Source organism: Falco punctatus (genome assembly GCF_963210335.1).
Source record: "Falco punctatus genome assembly, chromosome: 10".
Taxonomy (NCBI): Eukaryota; Metazoa; Chordata; class Aves; order Falconiformes; family Falconidae; genus Falco; species Falco punctatus.
In genome coordinates this window covers 34,408,346-34,432,743 of record NC_137590.1, presented here as the reverse complement: position 1 = coordinate 34,432,743, position 24,398 = coordinate 34,408,346, and the positions used below count along the sequence as shown (strand labels likewise).

At 47.8% G+C, this 24,398-nt stretch overlaps 2 protein-coding genes across 4 annotated transcripts; one reads left to right on the top strand and one right to left on the bottom strand.

Moving 5' to 3' along the window:
• Positions 1–530: 530 nt before the first annotated feature.
• Positions 531–5,742, bottom strand: RPLP2 (ribosomal protein lateral stalk subunit P2). Its single transcript, XM_080405660.1, has 5 exons — positions 5,585–5,742; positions 5,007–5,130; positions 3,177–3,225; positions 1,397–1,495; positions 531–981 (listed from the first exon to the last, which is right to left on the bottom strand). Exons 2-5 carry the CDS (start codon positions 5,127–5,129, stop codon positions 905–907), a joined length of 348 nt encoding a protein of 115 aa, XP_080261786.1. The 5' UTR covers position 5,130; positions 5,585–5,742; the 3' UTR covers positions 531–904.
• Positions 5,743–5,830: 88 nt separating this feature from the next.
• PIDD1 (p53-induced death domain protein 1) lies at positions 5,831–24,051 on the top strand. Of its 3 annotated transcripts, none has more exons than XM_080405601.1 (16): positions 5,831–6,258; positions 8,751–9,125; positions 10,838–11,251; positions 11,960–12,169; positions 13,023–13,077; positions 13,282–13,483; positions 14,158–14,286; positions 14,586–14,765; positions 15,140–15,287; positions 16,079–16,214; positions 16,439–16,589; positions 18,083–18,206; positions 19,466–19,584; positions 20,010–20,117; positions 21,067–21,272; positions 21,987–24,051. In XM_080405601.1, the coding sequence occupies exons 2-16, from the start codon at positions 8,861–8,863 to the stop codon at positions 22,222–22,224; spliced, it is 2,685 nt and encodes an 894-aa protein (XP_080261727.1). In that variant the 5' UTR covers positions 5,831–6,258; positions 8,751–8,860; the 3' UTR covers positions 22,225–24,051. The 3 variants fall into 3 exon arrangements, with proteins under 3 accessions (XP_080261727.1, XP_080261728.1, XP_080261726.1); XM_080405602.1 differs by lacking the exon at positions 5,831–6,258 and adding an exon at positions 6,650–7,136 and having other exon boundaries at positions 11,960–12,163; XM_080405600.1 differs by lacking the exon at positions 5,831–6,258 and adding an exon at positions 6,650–7,136.
• Positions 24,052–24,398: the final 347 nt, after the last annotated feature.

Sequence of the window (24,398 nt, the reverse complement as noted above, 5' to 3'; positions counted from 1 at the left end):
ATGGTGACAGCCAAAGACCACGGTAGACGTCAGGGTAAGGTGCCTGCCAGAACCATCTTCTAGCAGAAAACAATCAAGCAAAATTTAGTCTTCCCAAGCTGGTAATTCCTCAGCACACTGGGGATCAATTTCAGTACTCAAAACATACCATTCCCCTCACAAAATAGTTTCTTTTTGTTCAGATCAAGGCGATTTGTGTCCTGATAATTCAGCTACACCCAGAACAGCTGTTCAGTATGAAGAGCACCTTTACAAGGTTCTCAGTGTCCCATGAGGAGCAGGATGCACTATTGGCTTTTTTGTTAGATTCTATGTTGTGCATATCAATGTCACATGAAATCCAAGCATAATCAAGCATTTTATTGTTGGTGTTGTCCCTAGACCTTGGGAATCTGACATAACAATGAAATCTGTGCTTTTAGGTATTTAAAAATGACTTATAACTAGCTCTGAAATTAGAATGTTTCTGGACAAATTCAGGCCTGCTGTCTGTTCAGTTTGACTTGTTTTGGAATTGATTAAACCGATCCTGAAAAATAAAATTCCTTTTATTGCTGAACTGATGGGGCTCTGAGTAATCAGGATGGCAAAACAGTACAGAGAAGGCAAAGTACAGTTAACATCAGGTAGATTCAGCTTCCACATACTGTTTAAGAAACAGCAGTGTCCAAACAAGCAGCCAGGTCACACCAGCTTAGCCATTTCCTAAGCACTTAGAGAGAGCACAGACCCACGGCTTGTCCTAAAATTCACGTACCTGGTTCAAACAGAGACAAAAATCAAAGCTTTGTCAGAGCTATTTTAAGAACAGCTGTCTGAATCCAACAGCATTTGTATGTATATAATAAAAGCAACAAAAAAAAATTTAAACAAAGGATTTTAATAATTTTTCTATAACAAATAATTAATCAAATAGGCCGAATCCCATGTCATCGTCGGATTCTTCAGATTCCTCCTTCTTCTCTTCTTTCTTCTCCTCAGCTGCAGGGAAAAGAAAGACCAAGCCAATGGTCAGTATTTATACTTTCTGCATGACAGATTTTTGAGATGCAGGTTTTGGTGCCCTCAGCTCCCATATTATTGGTATTTCACCCTCCACGGTTCATCTCATTCCCTTTCAATACCTAGCTACAAACACTGAAGGGATGCACACACTACTGCTGAAGGGATGTGCTTTACACAGTGAAGTCCATCTGATTCTCAGTTCTAAGCCAGCACAATCATAAGGTAGATAAAAGAGCAAATGTTTCTGATTTCCCAAAGGAAAAGCAACTGTTCCATTTTACACTTCAGTTATATAGTGAAGTGCTGAAGCGGAAAGGCCGTGAAATTTGGACTCAGTTTAACACAGAAAACCAGTGCTGCCCTGTAAGGGTGCCTCTCCACTCATACTCACCAGCAGCAGGGGCAGCAGCTGCAGCAGGAGCAGCAGAGCCGCCTCCAGCAGACACTGCTACAGCTCCCCCGGCCGGCATGCTGGCAAGCTTTCCGTTGCCTGAATGGGACAGAAGAGGAAGTATTTAAGTGTTCATCGCAAGCACAGAGGTATGGTGAAAAAGAAGAGAAACTAAGAGTGCAGAAGAACGGGTACTATGTCTCATGGACTGAACTTGTCTCTATTAGCTGAAAGGAACAAGAGGCTGTGCTCATGATTAAGAAAGTATAAACTATTATTTGGAAAAAACCCTGAAGTTTAAGGCTTATGCTAAGAACGTTAGCAGCACATTGTTAGTAAGTTTTCTTCTGTACACGAATTCAACATTTTTTTTCCAAAACTGTCATATAAAAATATGGCAAACATATCCAGTTTTACATATACAGAAAAATGGTGTTTTCTGAATGCAGCATTAAGAGCCCAGAAATCGATGATTTCAATATACCTCAAAAATAACACATAAGCAGCACTGGCTTTCCCCCCTCCCTCACCTTTTTTTTTAATGGCATAGAGAACTGTGAGGGCATGACTGTATCACACAGGACAGAAGGGGGTGAGGGGAGAGATGTACTTATGGCAAAGAGCACAGTATTTTAAACCAACTCTCCAGCACCCTATGAACCCTATTGCATCTCCTTTGAGGTTAGCAAACTGATTTATGCTCATCTTTGGAAGGCTAGCTAGTTCTCTGGCATCTGCCTTTCACATACCAAGGCTCCCTGGGCATTCAGAGGTCACGTACACAGTACGTTTGCCTGTATTTCAGTTTCTGGGAATCAGTTTCTAAATAATTCCCTGTTACTTCAAGCTCTAATAAACTAGCCAAGTAAACAAACGTGTTTCATATGCATGTCAGTATGTTCTAGGAAACAATTTATTTAAAGAAAAAGTATTACAGGATGAGATAGCCTAAGTGTGTTGTAAGCACATGTATAACAGCTCTCTTAGGCCTTCAGACCCCATGGATAGAAATGTCCAGTTACTGCTCTCCTAACATCAACGCCCGGCAAAGTCCCAGCAACCTTTAAGCAAACATATGCCTAAAAGTTCCCTTGTGCTTACACACTTGCAAAAAATATAGAAATTAATCAGAAACCTTTGCACTACCTCAGCTCTGCTTTATTTCAGCCCTATGACCCAGTCAATTAATGTTAAAAGTTCCAACTTTAGTTAAGAGCCAGCGGGTAAGAGCACAAGTTCCTGCAGAAGTCAGCACTCAAAAGAGTCCTATCTTGGAGAAAAGGAAAAGCCAGACTTGGGGAGCTCCAGGAGATATGTACTGGAGAGACTTGTATTAATTGCAGAGGGTGTAGCTGTACCCTTAATGACACTTAATTTACATTTAACAGTCTGTTCTTCCTGTTTTACATAATCAGCCCATACAAGTAGGTAAACACAAAGAAAAAAATCTCCCAGAGAACCTGAAGGACCGCCAATTCTTTCTCCAATCAACATGTCCAGAAAACCACATCATGAGCAGACTACCAGTAAGCTCATACATGCTGAAGTTCTCCAGTTTAATGTTGTCCACAAGCAAAACCCAGCAGGTACTGGCAACAACCTGCAGGGAATGAGAATGGACCTGGATTTTGGTCACTTCAGCTAAGATCCAACATGGAAGTCCTCAACCACAAAGCTACACTGATGAATAATCATGGAGTTTGCACCAATTTATGCTCTTGGGTCTAAGTTACCAAAGTAGCAGAGACAATTATCTGTGATGCTCAGAGACTGTACTTACCCTGAGCAATGACATCCTCGATGTTTTTTCCATTCAACTCACTAATAACCTGTGTAAATTAAGTTTAGAATGTTAATAGTTTTAAAACAGCATGAGTGTAAGCTAGATTTAAACAAGCACTGATTAACTGTCATGCGCAATGCCTCCATCCTGCTGCTTACACAGCCCCAGCATTGCTGGTTTCTCAATGGAAGGAAGAGGACATGGCAACGAAAACTTAGCTAAGGCTTTTATACTTTTCTGTGAAAGGTTTTTCATGAAATCTGTTACACTAAATTCATAATGAACCCAAGGACCCTGCAGAAGGCAAGCTACACAGATGTTGTGGAGCCAAGTAGGAAACCCCACTAATGGTCTGTTAGTCACTGAGGGACTGTTAACATATCTTGCTTAATACCCACTGGGAGGCTCTGAAGCACTGGGCCCTAGACCAAAAACCACAGGGTCCTGTTCCTAGGGTTACCAAATGTTACAGCCAAGCTGGCTATTGTATCCTTGCACTGGAACACAGAGTTCCAACTTCAATTTTACTACCATCCTATAGCCAGGGACGAGGAAAGCAAAAAAACCAAAAATTGCTAAAGCAACCAAGCACTTAAAAAAAAAATAATGCCATAGACCTCACCGGTGAGTCCCTGCTACCAGCAGTCAGTGCTGAACACTGCTGAACTGCCAAAGCCAAAGGACTTCAAACAAGGGCTTTTCAGCAGGAGGCACCTCCTGCTTAGTGTGCAATCTGCAAAACGTCACGCCTGTGTGCTTGCTTCGTCTGGAGGGAAGGTGTTTTATTTAAGACTTCACTAGATTTACACTGGCATAAGATACAGCCAATGCAAACAGAAAAGGATAATTAATCACAAGCAAAACACATTCCAGAGCAGCTTTCTGGATATTGGAGGACCAGAGAAAACAATTAATTTATAAAGGTATTAAACGAATGTAAACAAGCCAAAGCCCAAAGACCTGGTGCTTAAACAGGAGTACCACAAGTTCCAATCAACATCTCAAACCATAATAAGGGCGCTGTCAGCTCAGTCAACCCACTGTTTGGTCGGGCCTGTGGTAAAACACTGTCTCCAACTGGGAAAGTAACTCAGTTTTTCTCCCACCTCCCTGGAAACATTCTGATACAACTATGGGGCAGGTGATAAGATAGTTTCTTTAGGTTTTTTTTCCCCCATGACCATTTAAATCCATAAGGCTGAAAAGTATCACATCCCAAGAAACGTTCTAATTAAGACACTCTCTTCTTAAAAAAACTGTTTTTCAACACAACCATTTCAACATTAATTTCCAAATTTTTCCTACATATTATTATTGAATACCTTTAATGTCCACGTTATAACTTGTCTATGTTTCTTGGTGAAGGAACAAATGCTTCTTTGCAGTACACTAAATGACACTTTATTACTGAATATCAGGCCTTCAAAAGTACTAACTTTGAACTGATACTGACCAAAAGCCAAAATGCAACATGAAGTGCAAACTATACATTATGTCAGAACATAAATTATTTTCAATACATACTTATCTGTGGCCACCACCGAAAATTATTAAACTGAACAGCCAGAAGTCAGCAACAACTGACAGAGATCTTTGTGGGGGGCAGGTGTTAAATAAGGAAGCCCGACTTCTACAAAAGTGTTGTAAAAATAGTTCTGACTGGTTAAGCAGTGCTTTGGAAATCACACAGGTAATGTCTGCAAGCGCCTAAACAAAATAAGACTAGTCAACACAGAGGCAACCAAAGAAACACCGAACCAAGGAAACAGCTCCAATGTCTGCAGCTGCCCAGGCCGTGGCCATCTGGAATTAAGAGGCAAAAACCACCTTGTTCATGCGTTCATCGTCCGTCTCAATGCCGACGCTGTCGAGGATCTTTTTCAAGTCCTTTGAGGTGGGAGACTCGTTGCCACCGAGAACCGCTAGGAGGTAAGCTGCGACGTAACGCATCCTGGAAAACAAGAGAGCCGGCCCTTGGTGCCAGGGACCCGGGCCCACGCCCGGAGCACCCTCACCCGCTCGCTGGGAAGGCGGAGCCAGGCAAAGCTCCCCGCCGGCCCGGCGCCTGGCTCGGCTTATAGATGGAAGCCCACGGCGCGCCAGGCCGCGCACCGCCCCTGCCAGCCCCTCACACCGCAAAGCCGCTGTGGGCCCCAAGCCCGAGCAGCCGGCCCGGCCCAAGGCTGTCGGCACCCCGGTATCCCCGGCACCGCGGCATCCCCGCCAGCCCCGGCCCTGCGCAGGCCCAGGCCCAGGCCCAGGCCAGGAGAGCACATGGCCGCCATTTCCCACCCCCGCCCTCCCGCGCTAAGTAGTCTCGCCCAAGCCGCGCTGGGGGCCGCGGGCTGGACCGGGAGCGACCATTCCCGCGGGGGAGGGGGGATAAGGTACCGGCGAGCGCTTACTTGGGAGGAGGCGGCGCGGGAGACAGACCCGGGACGTGCGTTCGCAATGGCAGCCCGGCGGCCAAAGGGAAGGGGTGGTGCCTCTGCAACACCTTCTTCCCGTCACACCTCAACAACGGAGGCTGCCATTGGGCCTGGCCGGCGGGGAGCTGCAGGCCAATGGGGAGGCGCGGGCCGTGCTGTGGGCGCCGCAGGGCGGGCCCGGCCAGGGCCCACGCGCGGGGCTGCGAGGCGCGGCGCGGCGCTGTGAGGGGCGGCCGGCGGGCGGTGCCGCCTCAGCGGCCCGTTTTCCCACTTTAGGGCCTTTTTTTCCCCCCAAACCGCGGCTTTCCTGCGGGCCGGGCGGTGGCAGTGCAGGGCCCTGCCCTGGCGGGGTCCCCCGGGAAGCACAGGTCCTCCCTTCCGCCGAGGAGCAGCCCTCCTGCCCCGGCCCGTGGAGGCCGGCAGCAGGTGGCCCTGTGGCAAGGCCTCGCCGCGGGGTTGCGGGAGTTACCGCCTGGTTCGGTTCCGTTGAGGCCTCCCTGGGTTATGGAAATTAAGAATAGCAAAAAGTTAATATTGTGCCAAAATCCCCAGGGGCTAAATGCACCAGAAGCGCTGCAGTAGGGCCGTGAGGAGGTCCTGGCTAGCCCTGCCTTGCCGCCTTGGGGTCTCCCCACAAACCCCCCATGCGGGTGAGAGCGTTTCCTGCTTCTCTGGTAACTTTGGTGCCATCAGGGAACACGCAGGCTCCCGGTTTCTAACTGAGGAAGGGCCTGAGAGAAACAGCCGGTGGTTTCTGTTGACTCCCCCTGGGAAGAGACATTTCCTCGGGGCACTGTGCAGCTTGTGTTTGGCTGTAAGCAAGGAGTGCTCCTCTCAGGGCACTAATGCAGCAGCACCACCATGCCAGAGCAGCCAGGCACCAGCCAGAAACTCGCTGTCATGGAAAACCTGGCTTTGCCCCTGGGAGCGAAATGGAGAGTAGCGCACAGGCCATGGGGCCACGCTGGGATGCGGTGTTAGGACCACGTGGCATCCCTCGCAGCAAGGCAGTGGACTACAGGCTCCTGGGGCAGGCGGGTGGCCCTGGGTGGCCCGAGGGCTGGCTCGGCAGTGCTCAGCCCTGCGCCCTCAGCCCTGCGCCCTGCCAGGCCTGCAGCCCCTGCTGCATTGCTCTCCCTGGATTTGCAGTGAATGAGCATAACACCATAGGCTGCCCGTGCCTCCTGCTCCCTGCAGGCTGAGCTCACGCTGGGACCAGCTGGGGTGCCGAGGCTGGGCCGGCGTTAGGAAAATGGCATTTTGTGACAGTGGGACGCCTGGGTCTCGTCTCCCAGAGCTGCCTGCGCCTTGTCCCGCTGCATCTGGCACCTCCTCCGGCTCGTCCCGCCCCGGCAGCGCAGCTTGCCGGCGAACTTTGCAGGAAGTGCTGTGCCGGGCTGAGCCCAACCGAGCGCGGCCGGGCCTTTCGGGACCCAGGGTCTGTGACCCAGGGACCGGGTGCGGAGGGGGTGAGACAAGCGAGGCAGTGCTCAGCGGGGCACGGCGCGTGTGGCCCTGCTGCTCGGCTGTAAGTCCTGCTGGGGGGGGGGGGTGTCCCCAGGGGGCTGAGCCTCTGCTCAGGAGCCCTGTGGGGTAACGGGGCCTGGGGCTGCCGGAGCTGGTGGCAGGGCAGGTGAAGACTGCCTGGGGTGAGTGTGTGTGTGTACGTGCACATGTGTGTGTATGTGCACATGTGCATGCCTGTGCACAAGGGTGCCTGCCCATGTCCTCCAGCCTGGCCAGTTCAGAGCTGCCCTATGGTTCCTTCACCATCAATAGCTTTACAAAGCTGTAGCAGATGCTCTTTTTGCTTACGTGTATCTGGAAGAGAGCTGTGTTTGTGTTGTGTACAGCCTTTTTGTAAGGAATACTTTTTTACTAAAGTTCCCGTTTACCTGTTCTTGCTGTCCTTATGTGCCCGAAAGATTTCTCCTCTTTCAGGGAGCCAGGTGTGATGCCTCCCCCAGACTGTGCCTCGGGAACACCAGTGCTGCCATGTCCCAGAGGTTAACAGTAAAAAGCACTGCTCCTCAGGGTGTTGCAGGGGCATTAGCTTGTTTCTGCTGGCCTCGGATATTAAAGCTGTTACAAGCGTTTTGTAGTTCTGCATCACTTACTTAAAAGAAACTTCTGTTCACCTATTTGATCCATGACAGGGTTTGAAAAGAACTCCTGATATTCACACCATAAGCTAGTTTAATTGCCATGCTCAGGAGGAGCTGCAGAAGATAAAGGAAGTGGAAAAAACAGGAAGTGGGGGACTTGGAAGTATGTGACTACTGGTATAAAACCAAGTGTGGTGCCTTTGCTCATCTTTGGACTACCAGTGTGCTGTGATGATAGTAGGTGATTTTGAGAGTCCTAGGTGGATGAAGGCTTCTTCACACTAAGGTGGCAGAAGAATAGTTAGTTTCTTCAAATTTCATACCTCTGCTCCTTTAGGTTTAAATCCTTCCTAGCATGCATTATGTGATACCTGCTTTTCCCCTTTCTCTTTATCTGTGGAGGGTGCTGTGCGGGGAGGAAACAAGGACTAGCTGGCTGTGGCTGTGTTAGAGCATCTCTGTGGAGGCAAATCTGCAAGAGCCCCCATCCCAATGCACAGTCCAGTGCTCCTGTATCATGGACACGCCTTTTCTAACGCTCTCCCTGGCCCTGCCACGTTGGCTCTGCTGCCCTTTGTCCATTTTCATCTACACTCACTTTTATCCCATTGGCACCCAGTTTCACAGCTGGGTTTGATGTTGCAGCCTGTGAGCAGCCTCTGGGCTCTGCTCCTGGCTTGGTGCTCCCTGCCCCGGTTTTCCCCTCCGCTTGTAAAGCTTCCCGCTAAGGCACTTTGAAATCTGCATAAGGCATAGGCATTTACATTCATGTCTTTAAAAGTTAATATTGTTATTTATTTTGATAGTGGGTAATTACTCTGTTCTCTGCTGAGATGTTGGCTAGGGAAACTCAGAGGTTTTCCCTAGGAGGAGAAGCCTGTGTAGCATCCATCACCCTGAATTTCTGTGCTCTCTGCCCACAAAGCTTTTGGTAACGAGTGTGTAATCCATCCTGCCCTCTTGCTGTGATTATAAACTTTCCAGCTGCTCTGGGCTGGGGCAGGAAGACTTCATTGTGCACTTGTGTTCTCTTTCAGAGCCATCTTTCCTCCTCCTCCTCCTTGTCCCAGCTGCCTCGTAGTGCTGCTGGTGCCTGCCTGCCTGGCAAGTCAGAGCATGTCCGGACCCTGTGGACTAAACGCAGAAGATGGCAGAGCTTCTGGGGCTTGGGGACAAGTGTGGGGAGGGGGCTTCGGGGGCTCCTGCACTTGCTGGCTTGTGCCTTGCCGACAACAGGCTGAACTTGGATGTTTATCCTGACGGCTGCCACCGGTTCCTCCAGCTGTTCGAGGGGCGACAGGGAGAGGTGGTCCAGGTGGAGTTCCTCCGGCTCAGCAGCAACGATCGCCTCCTTGACACCACGCTGGGCATCCTTCCTCATCTGAAGCACCTGAAGTCCCTGGTGCTCAAAGGTAAATTCCTGGGCCCATCACCATCCAACTCTTTTAAGCTCAGCTTAATTTTTTTTACCCTTTTCTCCACATCTGCAGGACAAACTGCCCTTGGAATTTTTTTGTTCTGGTGCCCCTTGCTACAGCTTTAGCTCTTAGTGTTGCTCAGCGCTGCATGCAGATTTCAATAAGATACAGGTCCTAAACTCTAATTTCCTTCCTTTGTTTCTACAGCTGCCTGGGGAACAGGTTTTGGAGTCCGGTTGGGTTGATGCTGCAATATTTTCTTTAGCCATCCTCTAGAAGAAGAGATTTTTTTTTTGCGTGGTTATGCATGCAAACAATGCAGGGGTTGAAAGGTGTTTAATTTTTTGGTAGATATTCAGCCCCTCTTTCATTTTTGGGAGTATAATGAGCTGTCTTTGCTGTGTTTCCATCTCAATCAATCCTAGCTTAATCCTTCTTAGTGTCAGTGAATGTAGGTTTAGCAGAGTTTAAGACCGGAAGACACTGCTCAACATTTATTAAAAGCATGACTCAGGTGTGCGCATAATTTGGCAAGCTGTAGTAACTGTTAGACCTATAAATATTAGATCATTCTTTGACTTTCTTGTCTCTTTATTGTAGGAGGATCTCAATGCAAATGGTATAATTTCTTAGACTGAATCATTTGCTCTTTGGGAGGTGGATTTTAAAAAAGAAACGAGAGAAAAAAAGGGGGAGTTTGTGGCCAGAATTCAGGATTCTAGCTGAAAACTGAAAAGACTGAAGTTTGCTTCTATATCTGCCACAGATTTCTCATGTGAATAATTTCATTTGTCTTTTCCCCCTTTAGTAAGGTGAGGATAATGGTATAGCTTTTATCAAGCTTGTTTTGTGAGATGTACACCCTGAGCATCCTGAAATGCAATAAAATAGTTTGCTAAGATTTTCTTAGTGCAATGTGTGTCTGTTAGTTTGATTGTTCTCATTTTTCACCATTATGCAGCATAAAAAATGTTTGGTGCCATCTGCTGTACGTGTATACAAACAGGCAACAGTGGAGGGAGAGTGGGAAGTGATGAAGGAATGGAGAGTTTTGGAAGGTTCCTTTTGTTTGTTTGACTTATTTTCCATGGGTGCAGACCTTCTTCAGTTTGTCACAAGCTGGGGTGGGGAACACGTATCCTTTCCTCACTGCGCCATCTGGCCTACACAATACTGAACTACCTGCTTTTTTCCCCACATTTTCACTGCTTTCCTCACATCTGCTCTCCAGGCTTGCAGGGGCAGATCTCAGTCCTCAGGGCTGTTCATCCCTCAACAGCATGGGCAAAGCCTGGAGGGTAAGGAATGTCTCCTTAGTCCAAAAAGTGTTGTGTGTTGGCCACTGGTGCTGGTGGGGAAGGAGAGTGGGAGGCTTGGAGGGGTATCGGCCACCCTGCTGAAGGGGGGTAGATATGTGGAGTGGCCTGGTGCTTCCTGACCTATGACTCCAGATGTGTTCAGCAGAGTTTTACTGGTTGACTGTAGCATCTCTTGATTTCATAAAAGGTCTTCACCGTTATATTGCTTTCACTGATCAGGAAAACGAGGCAGGGAGAAACGCCATTTCTCTATGAGTGCTTTGTAATCGGTGCTGCTCAATGTGATCAGTAAATCCCCATCTTCTGGGTCCCTGTGAGTCTTACGTGGGGCCGGTGAGGTATCCCTGTAGCATACTGACCTCTTTTTCCCCTTCCCTCCACACCCAGGTGGCCATGTCAGGGATGAGTTTGGCTCGTGTCGGCATGGCTCCCTGACAAGCTTACCACCAGACGCTGGGAACCTGAGGTGTCTCACCCACCTGGATCTCAGCTTCAACAGCCTCTCCACCTTGCCCAGCTGCATCCTCCACCTCCCTAGCCTCCGCGTGCTCCTGGTGAGCCACAACAGCCTGGTGGCGCTCCCTGAGGACTTTGGCTGTCTGAGCAAACTGACTTTCTTCTCTGCTATGAAAAATCAGCTGAAGAACTTACCTCGTAGCATTGGGGAGCTGACAGTGCTACAGGACCTGGATCTCTCTGAAAATGCTTTGGAATTCCTCCCCGAAGAAGTCGGGAATTTGCGTAACTGCACAGAGCTGGATCTCTCTGGGAATTGCTTATCGAGCGTCCCAGACTCCTTTGGTATGTATTTTCTAGAGGAAAAGAAGGACATAGACTTACTGAGTTTTTGATACAGTCTAGGACCCCTGGGGCCCTTGGGCTCTGTCCCCAGAGCTGTTAGCACAAACCATCTGTTATGTTAGAGCCAAATGGAAGGGATACCCAGAAGAAAGATGCTTGGTTCAGTCAGTCCCCTTGAGTATTAATGACTTTCTGGACCGTGCTTTCTGCTTCTGTGGGTCAGCGAGACTGCTAACATTTCAATACAATTTACAATAATAGCCGAGGATCTGGCCTGGCTGGTTTTGGGTGGCACCTGGAACTGGAAACAGAAGAGCTGTGGTTTAGTGGGATGCAAATCTGGGTGTCAAATCGTGCTGTCCAGTGTGGATCAGTCCACTGAACCGGGCTCTGACTTCTGCCCAGCTTCCTGGCTCTTGGGTCCTGTATTATTTTGTGCCTGGGGTTGTCATTGATGCTGTTACAGAAGCATCTTATATCGATACTGGTAGTTGGGTGCTGAAAAGCAGAGGAGAGAGGAGGCTGCGTTGCCTCTCGGCTAGTTCCCTGGACCCCTTTGTTTTGTGAGCTGAAGGGATGCTGGGATCTTGTGCTTTTCCCTTATTTTGTGCGTGTGTGCGTGATGAGGAGAGCGATGGGGGCGTTAGAGCTGATGTGCAATGCAATTAACAGCATGGATGGGGGGTCACTTCTTGTTCTAACCTGCAGCCAATCTGAAGTCTCTGCGGCGGCTGCATCTCCACAGCAATCTCCTGGTGACGGTCCCTGCCTCGCTTGCCAGCCTTCCCAACTTGTCCAGACTTGATCTGCAGAACAATTGCCTCCGTGCTGTCCCCCCCGAGATCCAGACCTCACCATTCGTTCATCTCCGAGGCAATCCCTTAGGAGAAACTGAGCCATCCCTGCAGGATGGTAATTGTAAGGCTTCTGCTGCTGTGGGTTCTGCCCAGCTGTTCCCTCCCTCAGCCCAGCATGGCGTGAATGGGTTTGGATTAGAGAAGGCAAGAAGGGGGGAATCAGATCGGTATTTTTTTGTCTGGAACAATTATGATCTTGTAAGGATACAGACAGTACTAGTTCTGTTTTTATGAGCCCAAGCCTAGTCCGAAGGGCTCAGTGGTCCCTGGAATTTGGCTTGCTAGGAGAGGTTTTACAGTGAAAGCGAAAATGGGATTCACAGGAAGTGGATCAGGAGAGGCCCTTAAAGGGGTCCAGCCTTTTTAGCAGAGGTGAGCACCAGTTCTTGGACTTGCTGCATGGCCCTAAGGCTGTGGTAGCTCATGCTAGAGGTGCTGAGAGCAATAAGAACTCATTTTGCCATGCAGTTACCTCCTGCTTTCCTGTGGGTCCCAGGCTGCAGAGGAGCAGCTCTTTGTGCAAGATGAAGGTGATGAATGAGCAGGAATATGAGCGGGGTTTCCCAATAGTGTTTACATTCACAAGAGCAAGTGCTGATTCCCAGGGTTGGCCCCAGGCAATCAAACAAGGCCCTGAGAGTTGCAGGGGTGGTAAATTGAAATATTTTCTAATTCTCCCTGCTTCTGAGTTTTCCTGGGGGAGAGTCAGTATTTGTAGTGTGTCCTGGGACCTCTAGGTTCCTTCCTGTCCTCCTGCTGCTGCTTGATCTGAAGCCTACTGCAGTGTGAACAGGGTTCTGTTAGTGACTGTCAGATTAGGATTAAGCCAAAATTAAAATGCAAATTCAGCCTTCCTTTTCTATCCTGATTTAAGTAACCTGTCTTCTTCTCCTACCCAAACCTTATTGCCACAGATCAATCCAGTGCCAGAGGGCTACGAAGATTCTTCCTTGCATCAGGAGAGGACAGGTAAGCCTCTGTTATTAAGTACTTATATTACAGTGGTGTAACAAGCTCCAAGTCAAGATCGGTGCGTGGTGGGTATTGCACATATGTATAGAAGCTTATGGCCTCAGTAGGCCAGTCAAACACAAGGTAGGAGATCCTTCTGTTGATTTTCGGAGGGCTGGCGTCATTGCACGGTGTCATACATTCATGCATTTCTTCTGGAAGCTTTACTGTCACCTCTGAAGGCTGCAAAGTGGTCCTGGCCTGTGGCATCCATTTCTGCTTTCCACCGGGGGCTGCTTCTGACCCTCTGCGGATCTACTTCCGAACCCTTGCACCGGACCCTCAGTGGGTAAAGCTGAGACACCATGATGTCCTGCTAAGTAGAGTCCTGGAGCTGCAGCCCCATGGGGTCAAATTCCAGCAGGTGAGGACACATCCAGGCCTCTTCCTGATCAATCTGCCTCTGCAGTAGCTTGGCGGAGTCTTCTGAGAAAGTCTCTTGGGACTTTTGAGACAGCTATGCCCATCACTGCTGCTTTTAAGTAACTGCAGGACTGCCTTTCAAAGAAGCCCAGCCACAAAGATTCAGAAAGGACAAGCTTTCCTGGCACTGTGCTGGTCTGGCTTCTTTGCCTGCCCCACTGCTCCCACTTGAGCTGAGCTATAACCTTCCTCACTCACAAGCTTCCTCCTGTGCCAGAGGATAAGTGCTGTTCCAGCATTTGGCCTTAGCCTGCAAGGGGAATGGTTCACATCCTTCCCCAAAAGCCTGATTGTGTGGTTTTCATTCAGGCTGGTGAGTACTTATGCCACCAGCCCTGTCGTGGCTGACAGCAGCTCACCGCAAAAGTTGCTTGGCCCTTTCTGCCCCCAAGCTGCGGAACTTTTCCTGCCGCCACACTGTGTAGCAAACCTGACATCTCTTGTCACCTCCCTGGAGGCTGCAGGACAGAGCAGGTTCCTATCTCCTCTTCCACTCCCTGCGTACAGGCCGTGCTTTGCCTTTCCCCTTCTTGTCTGCACAGGAAGCCACAGAGCAGAGCTAGGCTTGGTTTTATCTTTTCTATTGGTGTCTCACAGGAATGCTTTTTTTGCCAGGAGGTACAGATTTGGATGCCGTACACCTCCCCTCAAAGCCTTCGTCAGCGTGAGGTGGTAGTTCGGACCTTCAGTGGGCAGAGCTGGAGTGATCTGAGTACAAGAGTGGAGCAGAAGAAAAAGTCAAAGGTAAGCAGATTGGAATGACTGGTGACACACATTATTACCCTTCCCCTCTTCCATTTTGCCCAGCCAAGAGTGAGTCCATTTGAAACACCTCCCAAGCTGTGTTTTGACCAGCTGCTATAAAACATAGTGGATTCCAGCTCCAGGTTTCCTCTCTTGTGGAGGTGTGTCTCCTGAAGGTGACAACTTGCAGCCTGCTGTGCTTCATCCCTGTTCTAGTGCTTTCACCTGCCCGGCTGCTTCCTGCCTTTATTGTACTGCATTATATGCCTAGATGTTTTCTTCCCTGTCTTCTGTTACAGAAGCATGTGGCTCACTGTAGTGTCCTCCACTTCTCTTGGTTCCTTGTTGTGTCTCGACTTGTGCAAAATCAATGCAAAGTGCCAACAGAGGGGACATTGCTCTTTTCCAGTGTGGATCCAAACATCAAAGTGACTTTTCCTCCTGGAGTCACTGAAGAGACTCGCAACGTCAAGCTGCAGGTATGCATGCTTTAAAAAACACAAGCTTTAGTAAGCCTTAGTGCAGCTCTTGCTGCAGCAGCTTAGTGACTGAGACTAGGGGGAAATCATTTCTGTGGATGTAATTCTAAAGCCACCCCACTAAAAATAATTGTTTTGTAGAGCTGCTAGATAGTGGTAAATGCTATTGTAATACCCTGGGCTGTCCCAGCTTGCCACATTGACACCAGTATTAGAGCAGACTTCAGCCAAAGTTCACTCACTGTGCTTCCATTTCTCATGGGCCCCTGAGCCAGGAGCAGCATCTGCCTGCTGGGTGCTGGGGGAACTGAGCAAGTGATTTGGGAATTTGGGTGCCTGACTGCCCTGCTCTCCATATTGTTTTCCACGTCCAGGTGCTGCCGGTCTCTGCAGAAGAGATAGAGGAAATCACAGCCGATGCAGGGTGCAGAGCCAGTCCCCTGCTCTGCCTCTCCCAGGATTCCCTGGTGGATTTTCTCAGGCCAGTGAGAATTCAGCTGCCCCTCCCACCTGGGCTCACAGGTGAGTTTATTCCCAAAACTGGCAAAGAGAAACATCGTATGTGGAAAGCCATGAATGGCAAGCTGGGATTTTTGTTTGCCTCTCCTGTAATAATAAAGCTTGCTGCTTATCCTGCAGGAGCAGCAAGGTGCATATGCTGAGTGAGTGGTGGTGCAGTGTGGTGGTGCGGAAGGTAGTTCAGGTCCAGCTCATGAATCTGATGCTGAGCCACTGCAGTTAAAAATGTATGATCATACAATAAGCCATCTCCCACCCTGAATATTGCTAGAAACAGCCTCAGCCTCGCCAGGGTTTCCTCTGTTTGCATGCTGAGTATCCTGTGTTTCCTAATTCCTATTTTCTTTGACCTTTCCTGGCTTTCTTGTGAAGAAGTAAAATATGTTTGGGTATGGCTTGGCCCTCATTGTAACACCACCTGGCATTTTTATGTCTGAAGTGCATCAGGATAGAAAAGCCTGTAGGATGTACCTTTAGAAAGAGATGGAACTTAATTAATAACCCTAGATATTGGTGATAGGAATTGTCTAATTAATCTGTTGGTGGCAATCAGCACACTATCAGTTTAAGCCTGCATATTCTGCCAGACTATCCTGGAAACGCTGAAGCAGCATCATCCTTTTATTTTTGCTCTTCTTTGACCAAAATTCAGTTCTGGGTGCTGAAGAGAAGGCTATGAGCCTTAATTTGGTGCTTTTTAATAGTGAATCCCCCCAGACTGTGGCTAGGTTTGTAAAGCCATGAACAAAGGCTTCTGCTGCATATAGCATCTCTTGATCCTTGTTGTCTTTAAGGGCTAAATTTGGATCGGTCAAGGCTGCATCTTCTCCACGGTGACCTGGAGGGCCAAACCTGGGATGACATTACTAGTCAGGTGGTGCTGGAATTCACCCATCTCTATGTGGTGTTTGAAGTCACCCACTTCTCCTGGTAAGTGCAGGATTAGTCCTGAGGAAAAGATGGGATGTTCCTCTGCCTTGCTTTTCCCACACTCTGATCAGGGCTCATGCCGTTAACCCTACCTTCTCCCTTTGCAAATCAGGCCAAGCTTAGCACTTCATCTCTACCCATCACTTTTTACAGTCTTGTGGGTGTGACACTGGCTTCTTTTACTAGGCAGGATCCCTCCTTTTTCTTAATTCCTTGTCTGCCAGGTATTGGCTGTGGTACACCACCAAGACCTACATTGGAGGCATTGCCAAGAAAGTCTATGAGCGGCTGCGTATGTACCAGGTGAACTTCATTGCTCTGCAGAGGAAGAAGGACCCCGAGCAGGTCCTGCTACAGTGTGTCCCCAAGCACAAGGTTTGACTGGCTTCCATTGCTTTGCTCATGAGCTTCCTGCGCCTCCCTTTGTAGGACATCAGGGCAGCAGTGCACCAAATGGTCCTGTTTGCTGCCCCAAGGTCGTGGCCGGGGTATGCTGTCACCACACTGTGTTGGTAGTGTGATACCAACTCACTGTGAGCTGGGGTAGAAGGAAAACTCACTCTGTGCAGCAGTGGCTGGATATACATTCTGTAGACTGGGCTGCTAAAATCAGCTAGACACAGTAACTGGCCATTTGTGTGCTGTAAGTGTCCAGCAAACATAAGGCAAAACATGGTTTAAATTTCAGTCAAAGATATTAAGGTTAATAAGTCACTTGTCTGACGTGGGCTAGTAGTGTGGGCAGAAGCACTGCTTTGGTTTCAGCTGGAGAGGCTAGAAATGGTATTCACTCTTCCCGATGTTCCTTGCTGTTTACCGTTCAAGCAGTGGAACAGAACATACGAGCTTTCCTTAATCTGCTTCAGTGCAGCATCAGGTTAGTTTGTGCTGTTAGCCTGAGCTAACCTGGCTTGATGGTCTGTCAGGAGATAGGAAGGGCTCACACTCTGCTGCTGCCTCTGCCCTAGGGGTACCAGCCCTCAGCAGCAAAGCAAGTGTGCATCTGCATTTGTAGAGCGTGTACCTTGACAGACAGCGCAGCTCAGTGACGTGAGAGTTTTATCAGGCTGCCAGAACTGGGCTGCGTATCCAACTCTCTGCACAATCCTCTGGTCTGCTTGCTCCTTTTTTTCTTTATTTGTTCTCCTGTATTGAAATGACCTGTAGGCATAAACAGCTATAAGGATTCTTTATATCTTGGGTTCAGGGCTCAAATTGTTTCCAGAGGAGGCAGCAATGGCACCCACAGTGAGACAGGTTCAGTGGTGTCTGTACTCCTGCTAGGGGTGCTGGTGGGGTGAAAGAGAAGGTTTACTGTTACAAATAGGAAGAAGAATAGACACCTCAGCTCTGGGCTAACTCTTGCATTGCCTCTGAGACCCCAGGTCTGCCAGTGTGATTGCAGGCTGCAAAGCAAAAATGAGCTTTCTGGTGTCCTCAGCTGTGTGCTATTGCAGCATGTGGCTTTTTGCAGAAAAAATGTCTTTTAATGGCATACTGTGAGGGAGATAAGGTAGCAAGGAAATCCTTCCCTGTCTTTGAAGGTTACTGACCTGTTCCAATGTAGAGATACTGCTGAAAATGCTTTTTTAGTGACAGCTTTGGGATGGCCTATCTTTGTTAGTCCACATAGGCTTTTCTGCTTTTTACTGGAGGGGAGAAATAGGGTAACCACAGACACTTCCTTGCCTGTAGTAAATGTACCTGGGATAGGAGGGTGGGTGTGTGTTCATTTGTTTACATCCTTCCCATGTAAAATGGACTTCCCCTGTTGAAGGTGTGGGGAACATCATGGGTGTAGGGACATGGGTCAGGGGACAGATGTGCTTCAGATCAAACATGGAGTCCTGTGTCTTCATCCTTGTCAGGTCGATCCAGTGCTGAAGAAGCTGCAGGACCGCTATCGAGGACCTGAGCCATCTGACATGGTGGAGATGTTTGAGGGAGAGCAATTTTTTGCAGCTTTTGAGCGAGGCATCAGCATCGATATGGGTATGGCAGCACTGGGCTCCTTTCTGCTTCTAACTCCTGTGCTTCTCTAGCCCTAGGTGTGTATCTGCTGGGGGCTGTACTCCATGGCATTCCTCTCTGCCTCCAGTTTGCCCACTACGCACAGCAGCTAGCCCTTGGACATTGAACTTGTCATATTCTCTGGTCACCCAACTTTTGTGTCTACTTTTCTGAAGGAAAGTCCTCTTTGTAGGCTTTCATTTCCTCTCATGCTGTTGTAGTCTGCAGAGGGCAATAGCCAAATGTGTTTATTTTATGACTGATCTGCTACTGCAGCCATCTATGCCCTTTTCCTGGCATCTTAGACACAACTCTGGAATGCCCATGGTGATCTAATTAATGTTGCCCATTTCTGAGAGAACACATATAATGGTATTTGATTAGAGAAGGTATTTCTGAAATAATCCAGAGCAAAAAAAAAAATTCCCTCAAATGGAGCCACTGGAAGAGAAGAAAAGAGGGAGCAAGACCAAAACTCAAGACGATATTTTATGCCCCAATGTGTCTGGACCTGTTACAGCTGCAAACTGAGCCATGTTCTTCAAAACCTGGGCGTACAGCTCAGTTTCATTGGTGTAAATTAAGCTTAACTCTATGAATCACAGAATCATAGAATTGTTTATGTTGGAATAGACCTTTAAGATCATAAAGTCCAACCTTTAACCCAGCACTGCCAAGAATACTGAAGTGCGTTGGTCTTTCAGTGGAGTTTGTGAGGCCAGGGTCTGTTGCTCTGTCCTGATTTAGGCTGGACTCTTAAATTAATTTCTAGATAATTACATATGAGTGTTGTACCTGATTATAGTTTTTTCCATTTAGCTATATTCATATTCCAGCACCCACTGCAGAAATGGTGGAGGGATAGGGGGCCTATTTTTATGCATGACAGGATGCTATTGCAGCTGATTCTGCCCTCCGAGGGGTAGAATGGACCAAGGACAGAGGAATGGGCCAAGGATGGACTAGGCTCCCCCTGAATGCTTTGCCCTGCCTTGCCTTCCATTCTTGAACTTGATCTCCACCTTGTGGCCATTACCTTTTTTCACTTGTGGGACCTGCTTTCTCCACAGCCAGGGTTTTCTGCTTTCCCGTCTCACCCGGTGAGGAAGCAGGGTGTTAGAATCCTTTCAGGCATGAGTAGGAGTAGGCAGTAGCATGGAGGCTGCTAGTGGCTGTTGGCCAGGCTCGAAAATCTGCACGCTTTTCTGCACAAGTTGAGCATTTGCTGCTTCTCTGCGCAGATCGCCCCGACTGCGTGGATGGACGACTCTCGTTTATTTTTTACTCTCACTTGAAGAACATGAAGGAAATCTATGTGACCTCCCCTGTAGACAGGAAAGACCAAGCTGTCAAAGGCCAGGTGAGCAACCGGTTACGCTGACTATTTGTTTCCTCCATGGCCATCATCATCATTGCTTTTACGATGTTCCCAATAATAATTTCTGAGTGCCAGGCATGACTCTTTTCCTCCCCTCTTTTCCTTGGCTTTGCATTTCACTGACTAAACCCTGAATAATCACAGAGTAGTCTTAAAGGATCACTCATCACTTAGCTCTCTGACTTACATTCCTGTCATTAACTCTTGGTGTCTTCACAGTCAGTCCAGACCTTATGGCAGAACCTCTGTGCTCCTCCCAGTTGCACTTCATTGGGAGGCCATGTTTGTGAACAGAGGATAGGTGAGAAATGCTGGATTCATTCTGTTCCAGACAGGAAAGACAAAGCAATCAGGCTTGGCCAGTGTTCTTGAATCTGAGCCTCACTGCATGCTTTTTGTTTGCAAAGGTCTCTTTCTACCGAGGGGCAGTTCCCAAGAGCATCCCTGAAGATGCCAGCAGGAGGAGGAAAGGACCAGACTCCTTCTGGCTCGCTACTCTGCCTATTAAACTGCCTGTGAGTTTTTTTTGTCTCCTAAAAAAAAGAAAAAAACTTAGGTGGGTAAAAGCACGGCCTTGCTGCTCAGCTAGTTTTGTCTTCCTCCATGAGAACGGATGCAATGAATGACTGCAAGAAACGGCTGCCCAACCATGGAGATTTCCCACTCTCCATGAGCTCTTCTGAAAAGAGGAACACAAACAGCTGGGAGTGGTCTCCATCTCTCCTACTCATCTTCTCTGTCAAGCACAGGCTTGTTGGATGGGTGGTCAGAGAGGGTGGATCCATTGAATGAATGATGTAGAACAGGAGGAAGCTCACTGTAATTAAAGGAAGTGTCTGTTTTGTTTATAAATTTCTTAGTCACACAGCTCATGCAGCAGGAAAAAAGGAAGATCTAGGATGAGGTAGGTAGACTGGATTTTAATACAAGTGTTGAGTGTAAGTACTCTGGTGTGAGCCACTGGCCTTTTAAGGCTGCTCTGTATGTTACAGTGAGAAATGCAACTTTTGCTTATAAAATTTAATTGATATTTGAGAAGCTTAAAACAATAAATACCTTTGTAGGCTGAATGCTTCTGTTCAGATCACGTGCCAGGATCTCACATCCCTTTCTGACACATGCAACCTCAACTACACATCTAGACTAAGTGCTCTCTTACTGCTGAGGCAAATACATTCTGGGGAGATAGTTCATTGAAAAATACTCCATAAAGAAAGGAAATTTCCAGTGTGAGATATGACTGTGTACTTTATGATTTGATATTTTCAGAGGCAGTGAGCATTGCTGGTCATTGCCAGTGTGAGCACTCCTTGCTTTTTACAGCCTGACTGTTCAGCCCCAAGATCTTCCTTCCTCCTTGGTAGGAGGAAAGATATTTCAGTGTGCAATCTGAATGGCCAGATATTGTCCTGTATAAAACCAATTTGTTTAGCATGTTCTCTCTCTCTTTCCTCTGTGACACAGCGATTGAAACCCCGCTGGGGTGAGAATCCCCACCCCCTGAATGGCTTCTCCTTCCCTCCCTTGAACCTGGGCAGTGCTGAGACTGGCTACCTGACCCAGGCAAACCTGCTGAGCATTGCCAGGCGCATGGGAGCTGACTGGCAGACCATCGGCCTGAACCTGGGCTTGACCTATCAGCAGATTGAGCGCATAGGATACAATAACAGGTAAGATACAGCACTGATCAAGAGTGATGCATTATATCTATCTGCAGTGTAATAGTATAAATTAATGCTTGGCTGGTTGAAAGTTTTCCCACTGGAATTGTTTCACCAGATAAAAGATGGGTTGACTAATGGTTCTTCTCAAAACATTACCTCTTTTATAGAAAACTGATTATTTTCTCTTGCCGTTATAAAACAAAGCTTTAAGTTTGAAAAACACAATCGGGGAAATAACAAACCTGATGACCTTTGTAGTTCTGATGAGTCGCATTCCTGTTTTGTTCTGTGATCTGGATTCCTGGCCAGACTCCATCTCTGACAATGAGCAATGGCCTATGGCATTGATTGTGAATATCATCTTTATTCAAAAAGAGCTTGTGGTACGTCACGGGACATGCAGTCTGACCAAAAAGCCAGAGCGGTAGGAGAGAATTAGACTTGCTATGACTAACCTACTATTCCTGTGGGGAATTTACATTCAAAAGCAGAATCATTTAATTTGATATTTCCATTAGAAAAAAAAAATCTAGAGAGATTCTAGTGTAGGAACTGCAACTCCTGTATGGTGGGTGGGGAAAAGGCAGGCCCACCGGGTGCTTTGTGTGTCTGGATGGCTTCTCTGGGGCTCCAGGCATGGGCTAGGACTCCAGTAAGGCCTCTTCGGGTTGTCAGTCAGGAGAGTGTGCTGGTTACATCTGCGCTTCCCCCTTTCTTCAGAGAGGACCTTGATAAGCAGATCCTGGACATGCTGTTCTCATGGGCTCAGCAAAACTTGGAGGATCCTGACTGCGTGGGTAAGCTGATTACAGCCATGAAAGAGAGTGGCCGCCAGGACATTGCTGATGAGGTCGAAACCATTGTTGAGCTGGGACGGCAGAAATACAGGGAGTCCATCCGCCGGGTGGGCTTGGAGCAGGAGAGCAGCACTGAGGACTCTGCGATAGCTATGATGTAGCACCTGGCAGAAAGAATGGGGTTTCATATTGGGTCCCTCTGCGTACCCAGAGTGACAATGTCTTGGAGCTGTTTCTGCCTCAAGGGCCAGTGTCTTCCCGAGGATCTGGACACTGATTCACTTGTGAGCAGACTACTGAGCGCTCTCAGGTCTGTACTCACATGCCACTTCTGCCAATCCCAGGCAGTTTAGAGTGCATTTACAAGCCTTTTCTGTACTTCCACTTCTCGCCCTTGAGCTTTAGATTTCAGAAACACGGAGAAATTCTGAGGTTGAAGCATCTGTCAGTTGAGTAGTGGCTAAAGTAGCCTTTAATGAATTAATAATCATGTCATGTTTATTTATTTATAACTTATTCCAGAAACCATGTTCTGCTGGAGCCACTGGGTGTGAGCATTTGGGTCTGTTTGTGCTCCAGTGCTTGATGGGAAAGTGGAGGTGCAGTTGTGTCATGAAGGCCTGTGGTGCGGTGGGGACTCCTCAGCCATTTCAGTTAATGATGTGTTTTGCTCGCATGAGAATATGAATTGTATTGCCCATGAAATGTTTTCTGTTTTCTGCCAAATCTCTTCCAGTTTCCTCAAGCCCAAACCAAAACCTAAGTATTTGTGGGGAAAAGAGAAGAAACTAATTTCTAGGAAAATTGCTCTTGTATTTTGGTTTTCCTCCAAAAACCATTTTGGAACAAAAAAAATTTCACATTGTCCCTAGGCTGCTGCACCTGCCAGGCTTTTTAGATGAGACCTATGCACTGCTGGTCTTTGACAGAGTTCCAGTTTTATTTTAGAAACAAGTAAAAATGTGTAACCCCGATGTTCTGGGAGAGACTCTGCTTTAAGGAATATCCCTTGCAGTTGCAAAGGGATATTCCTCACATCCTCCCAGTGAAATATGCCTGTGCAATAGTGAAGGTGTGACCCCTCCTGAAGTTCGGTAAAAAGCATGACTTAAATTTGCATTTTAAAAACTGGTCTGACCAGCTGTGAAATAGGCACCATGTGGGATTGGCATGAACTATGCTGAGCTAATCTCCCGGTTTTGCAGTCTGAACATCTTGTATAAGGCTGAAAGTGTTTATTGCTTTTTAACTACTCTGTCATTGACTACTGAGGTGCCCTTCTCTTCCTGCTCCCCATCTCATAATGGGCCTCAGCTAGTGACCCACTAATGACAGTGGGAAATTTCATGCAAGCTTTTTGAAAGACTACTGTCATCTGCGTAAATTCAACTCTTTCAAGACAGGTTGGATTCAGCATAACTCTCTAAGCGATACTTAAAGGGCTGTTCTCAGTCTGAAAACCAAAAGTCTGTAGAAAAATGCCAGGTTGCAACACCCAGATTCAACCTGCTGCTGCAGGTCTGAGAAATCCTGGTGCTTTCTTCCTCCTGTGAGGAATCATTGGTGGTTTCCCTGATGCTGTGTTTCAGACCTGCCATCAGTACTGTTGAAAGAGAAGCATAAAATTGTTCTGCTTTTTAAAAATTATTTATTTATTTTAAGGGTATTCTAACATCTCAGGCTGTGGAGTGATCAGTGTCCAGTCCAGAGCACTGGACAAGGATTTGCAGGCTTGAGTTACCGTCTTGGGCGTAGGGACTTCCTCAGATCTGATTTCTTACGCCGTGCTGCCCCTCAAGTCTCACGTTGGATTAAAGTCAGCAGTTCTCATTGGAATGTACAGTTTCTCTGGTAGTCTGTGTCATCTGTTCTTGTCTGTAATTTTGATGTGTACCAACAAGGTATTTGTTCTTTCCTCCAGTTTTGGAGAGATGCATTTGGGCATATTGCTCTCACTGGGAATAAAATAAGTGCTTAACTGTTTCAAAGCATGGTCTGCTAATTCATAAATGCCTCGAGGTGTTAAACAGAGCCAGGTCCCTTTGAACTTGCTGGCGGAAAGACACAGGTGAGCTTGGCCATGCTGCACAGAAACAGAAGAGCTCTTGTTTGGGCACTGCTGGCTGCAAAGCGCAGGGCAGGCTGCAGCTGCGTGAATGCTAGCCCATAGCTTGGCTTTGCTGCCGTGGGGCTGAGCTGGGAAACGCAGCACTGGGGGCATGGGTTTGGCTCGCCAAGCGTAGGAGTAGAGCTCAGGTGGCGCAGGTCGAGGCAGCATCAAGGCTAGTCTAGAGGGCCCAGTGCGCAGGCTTAGCCTGGCCTCTGGTGAGGCTGC

Excerpts from the sequence above, each read along its gene's own strand:
- RPLP2 (XM_080405660.1), bottom strand. The coding sequence starts at position 5,129 with ATGCGTTACGTCGCAGCTTACCTCCTAGCGGTTCTCGGTGGCAACGAG. Across the intron at positions 3,226-5,006 it reads ACGATGAACGCATGAACAAG|GTTATTAGTGAGTTGAATGG; the intron begins GTGGTTTTTGCC and ends TAATTTACACAG. Across the intron at positions 982-1,396 it reads AGCTGCTGCCCCTGCTGCTG|CTGAGGAGAAGAAAGAAGAG; the intron begins GTGAGTATGAGT and ends TTTTCCCTGCAG.
- PIDD1 (XM_080405601.1), top strand. The coding sequence starts at position 8,861 with ATGGCAGAGCTTCTGGGGCTTGGGGACAAGTGTGGGGAGGGGGCTTCG. Across the intron at positions 14,287-14,585 it reads AGCAGAAGAAAAAGTCAAAG|AAGCATGTGGCTCACTGTAG; the intron begins GTAAGCAGATTG and ends CTTCTGTTACAG. Across the intron at positions 15,288-16,078 it reads CCTCCCACCTGGGCTCACAG|GGCTAAATTTGGATCGGTCA; the intron begins GTGAGTTTATTC and ends GTTGTCTTTAAG.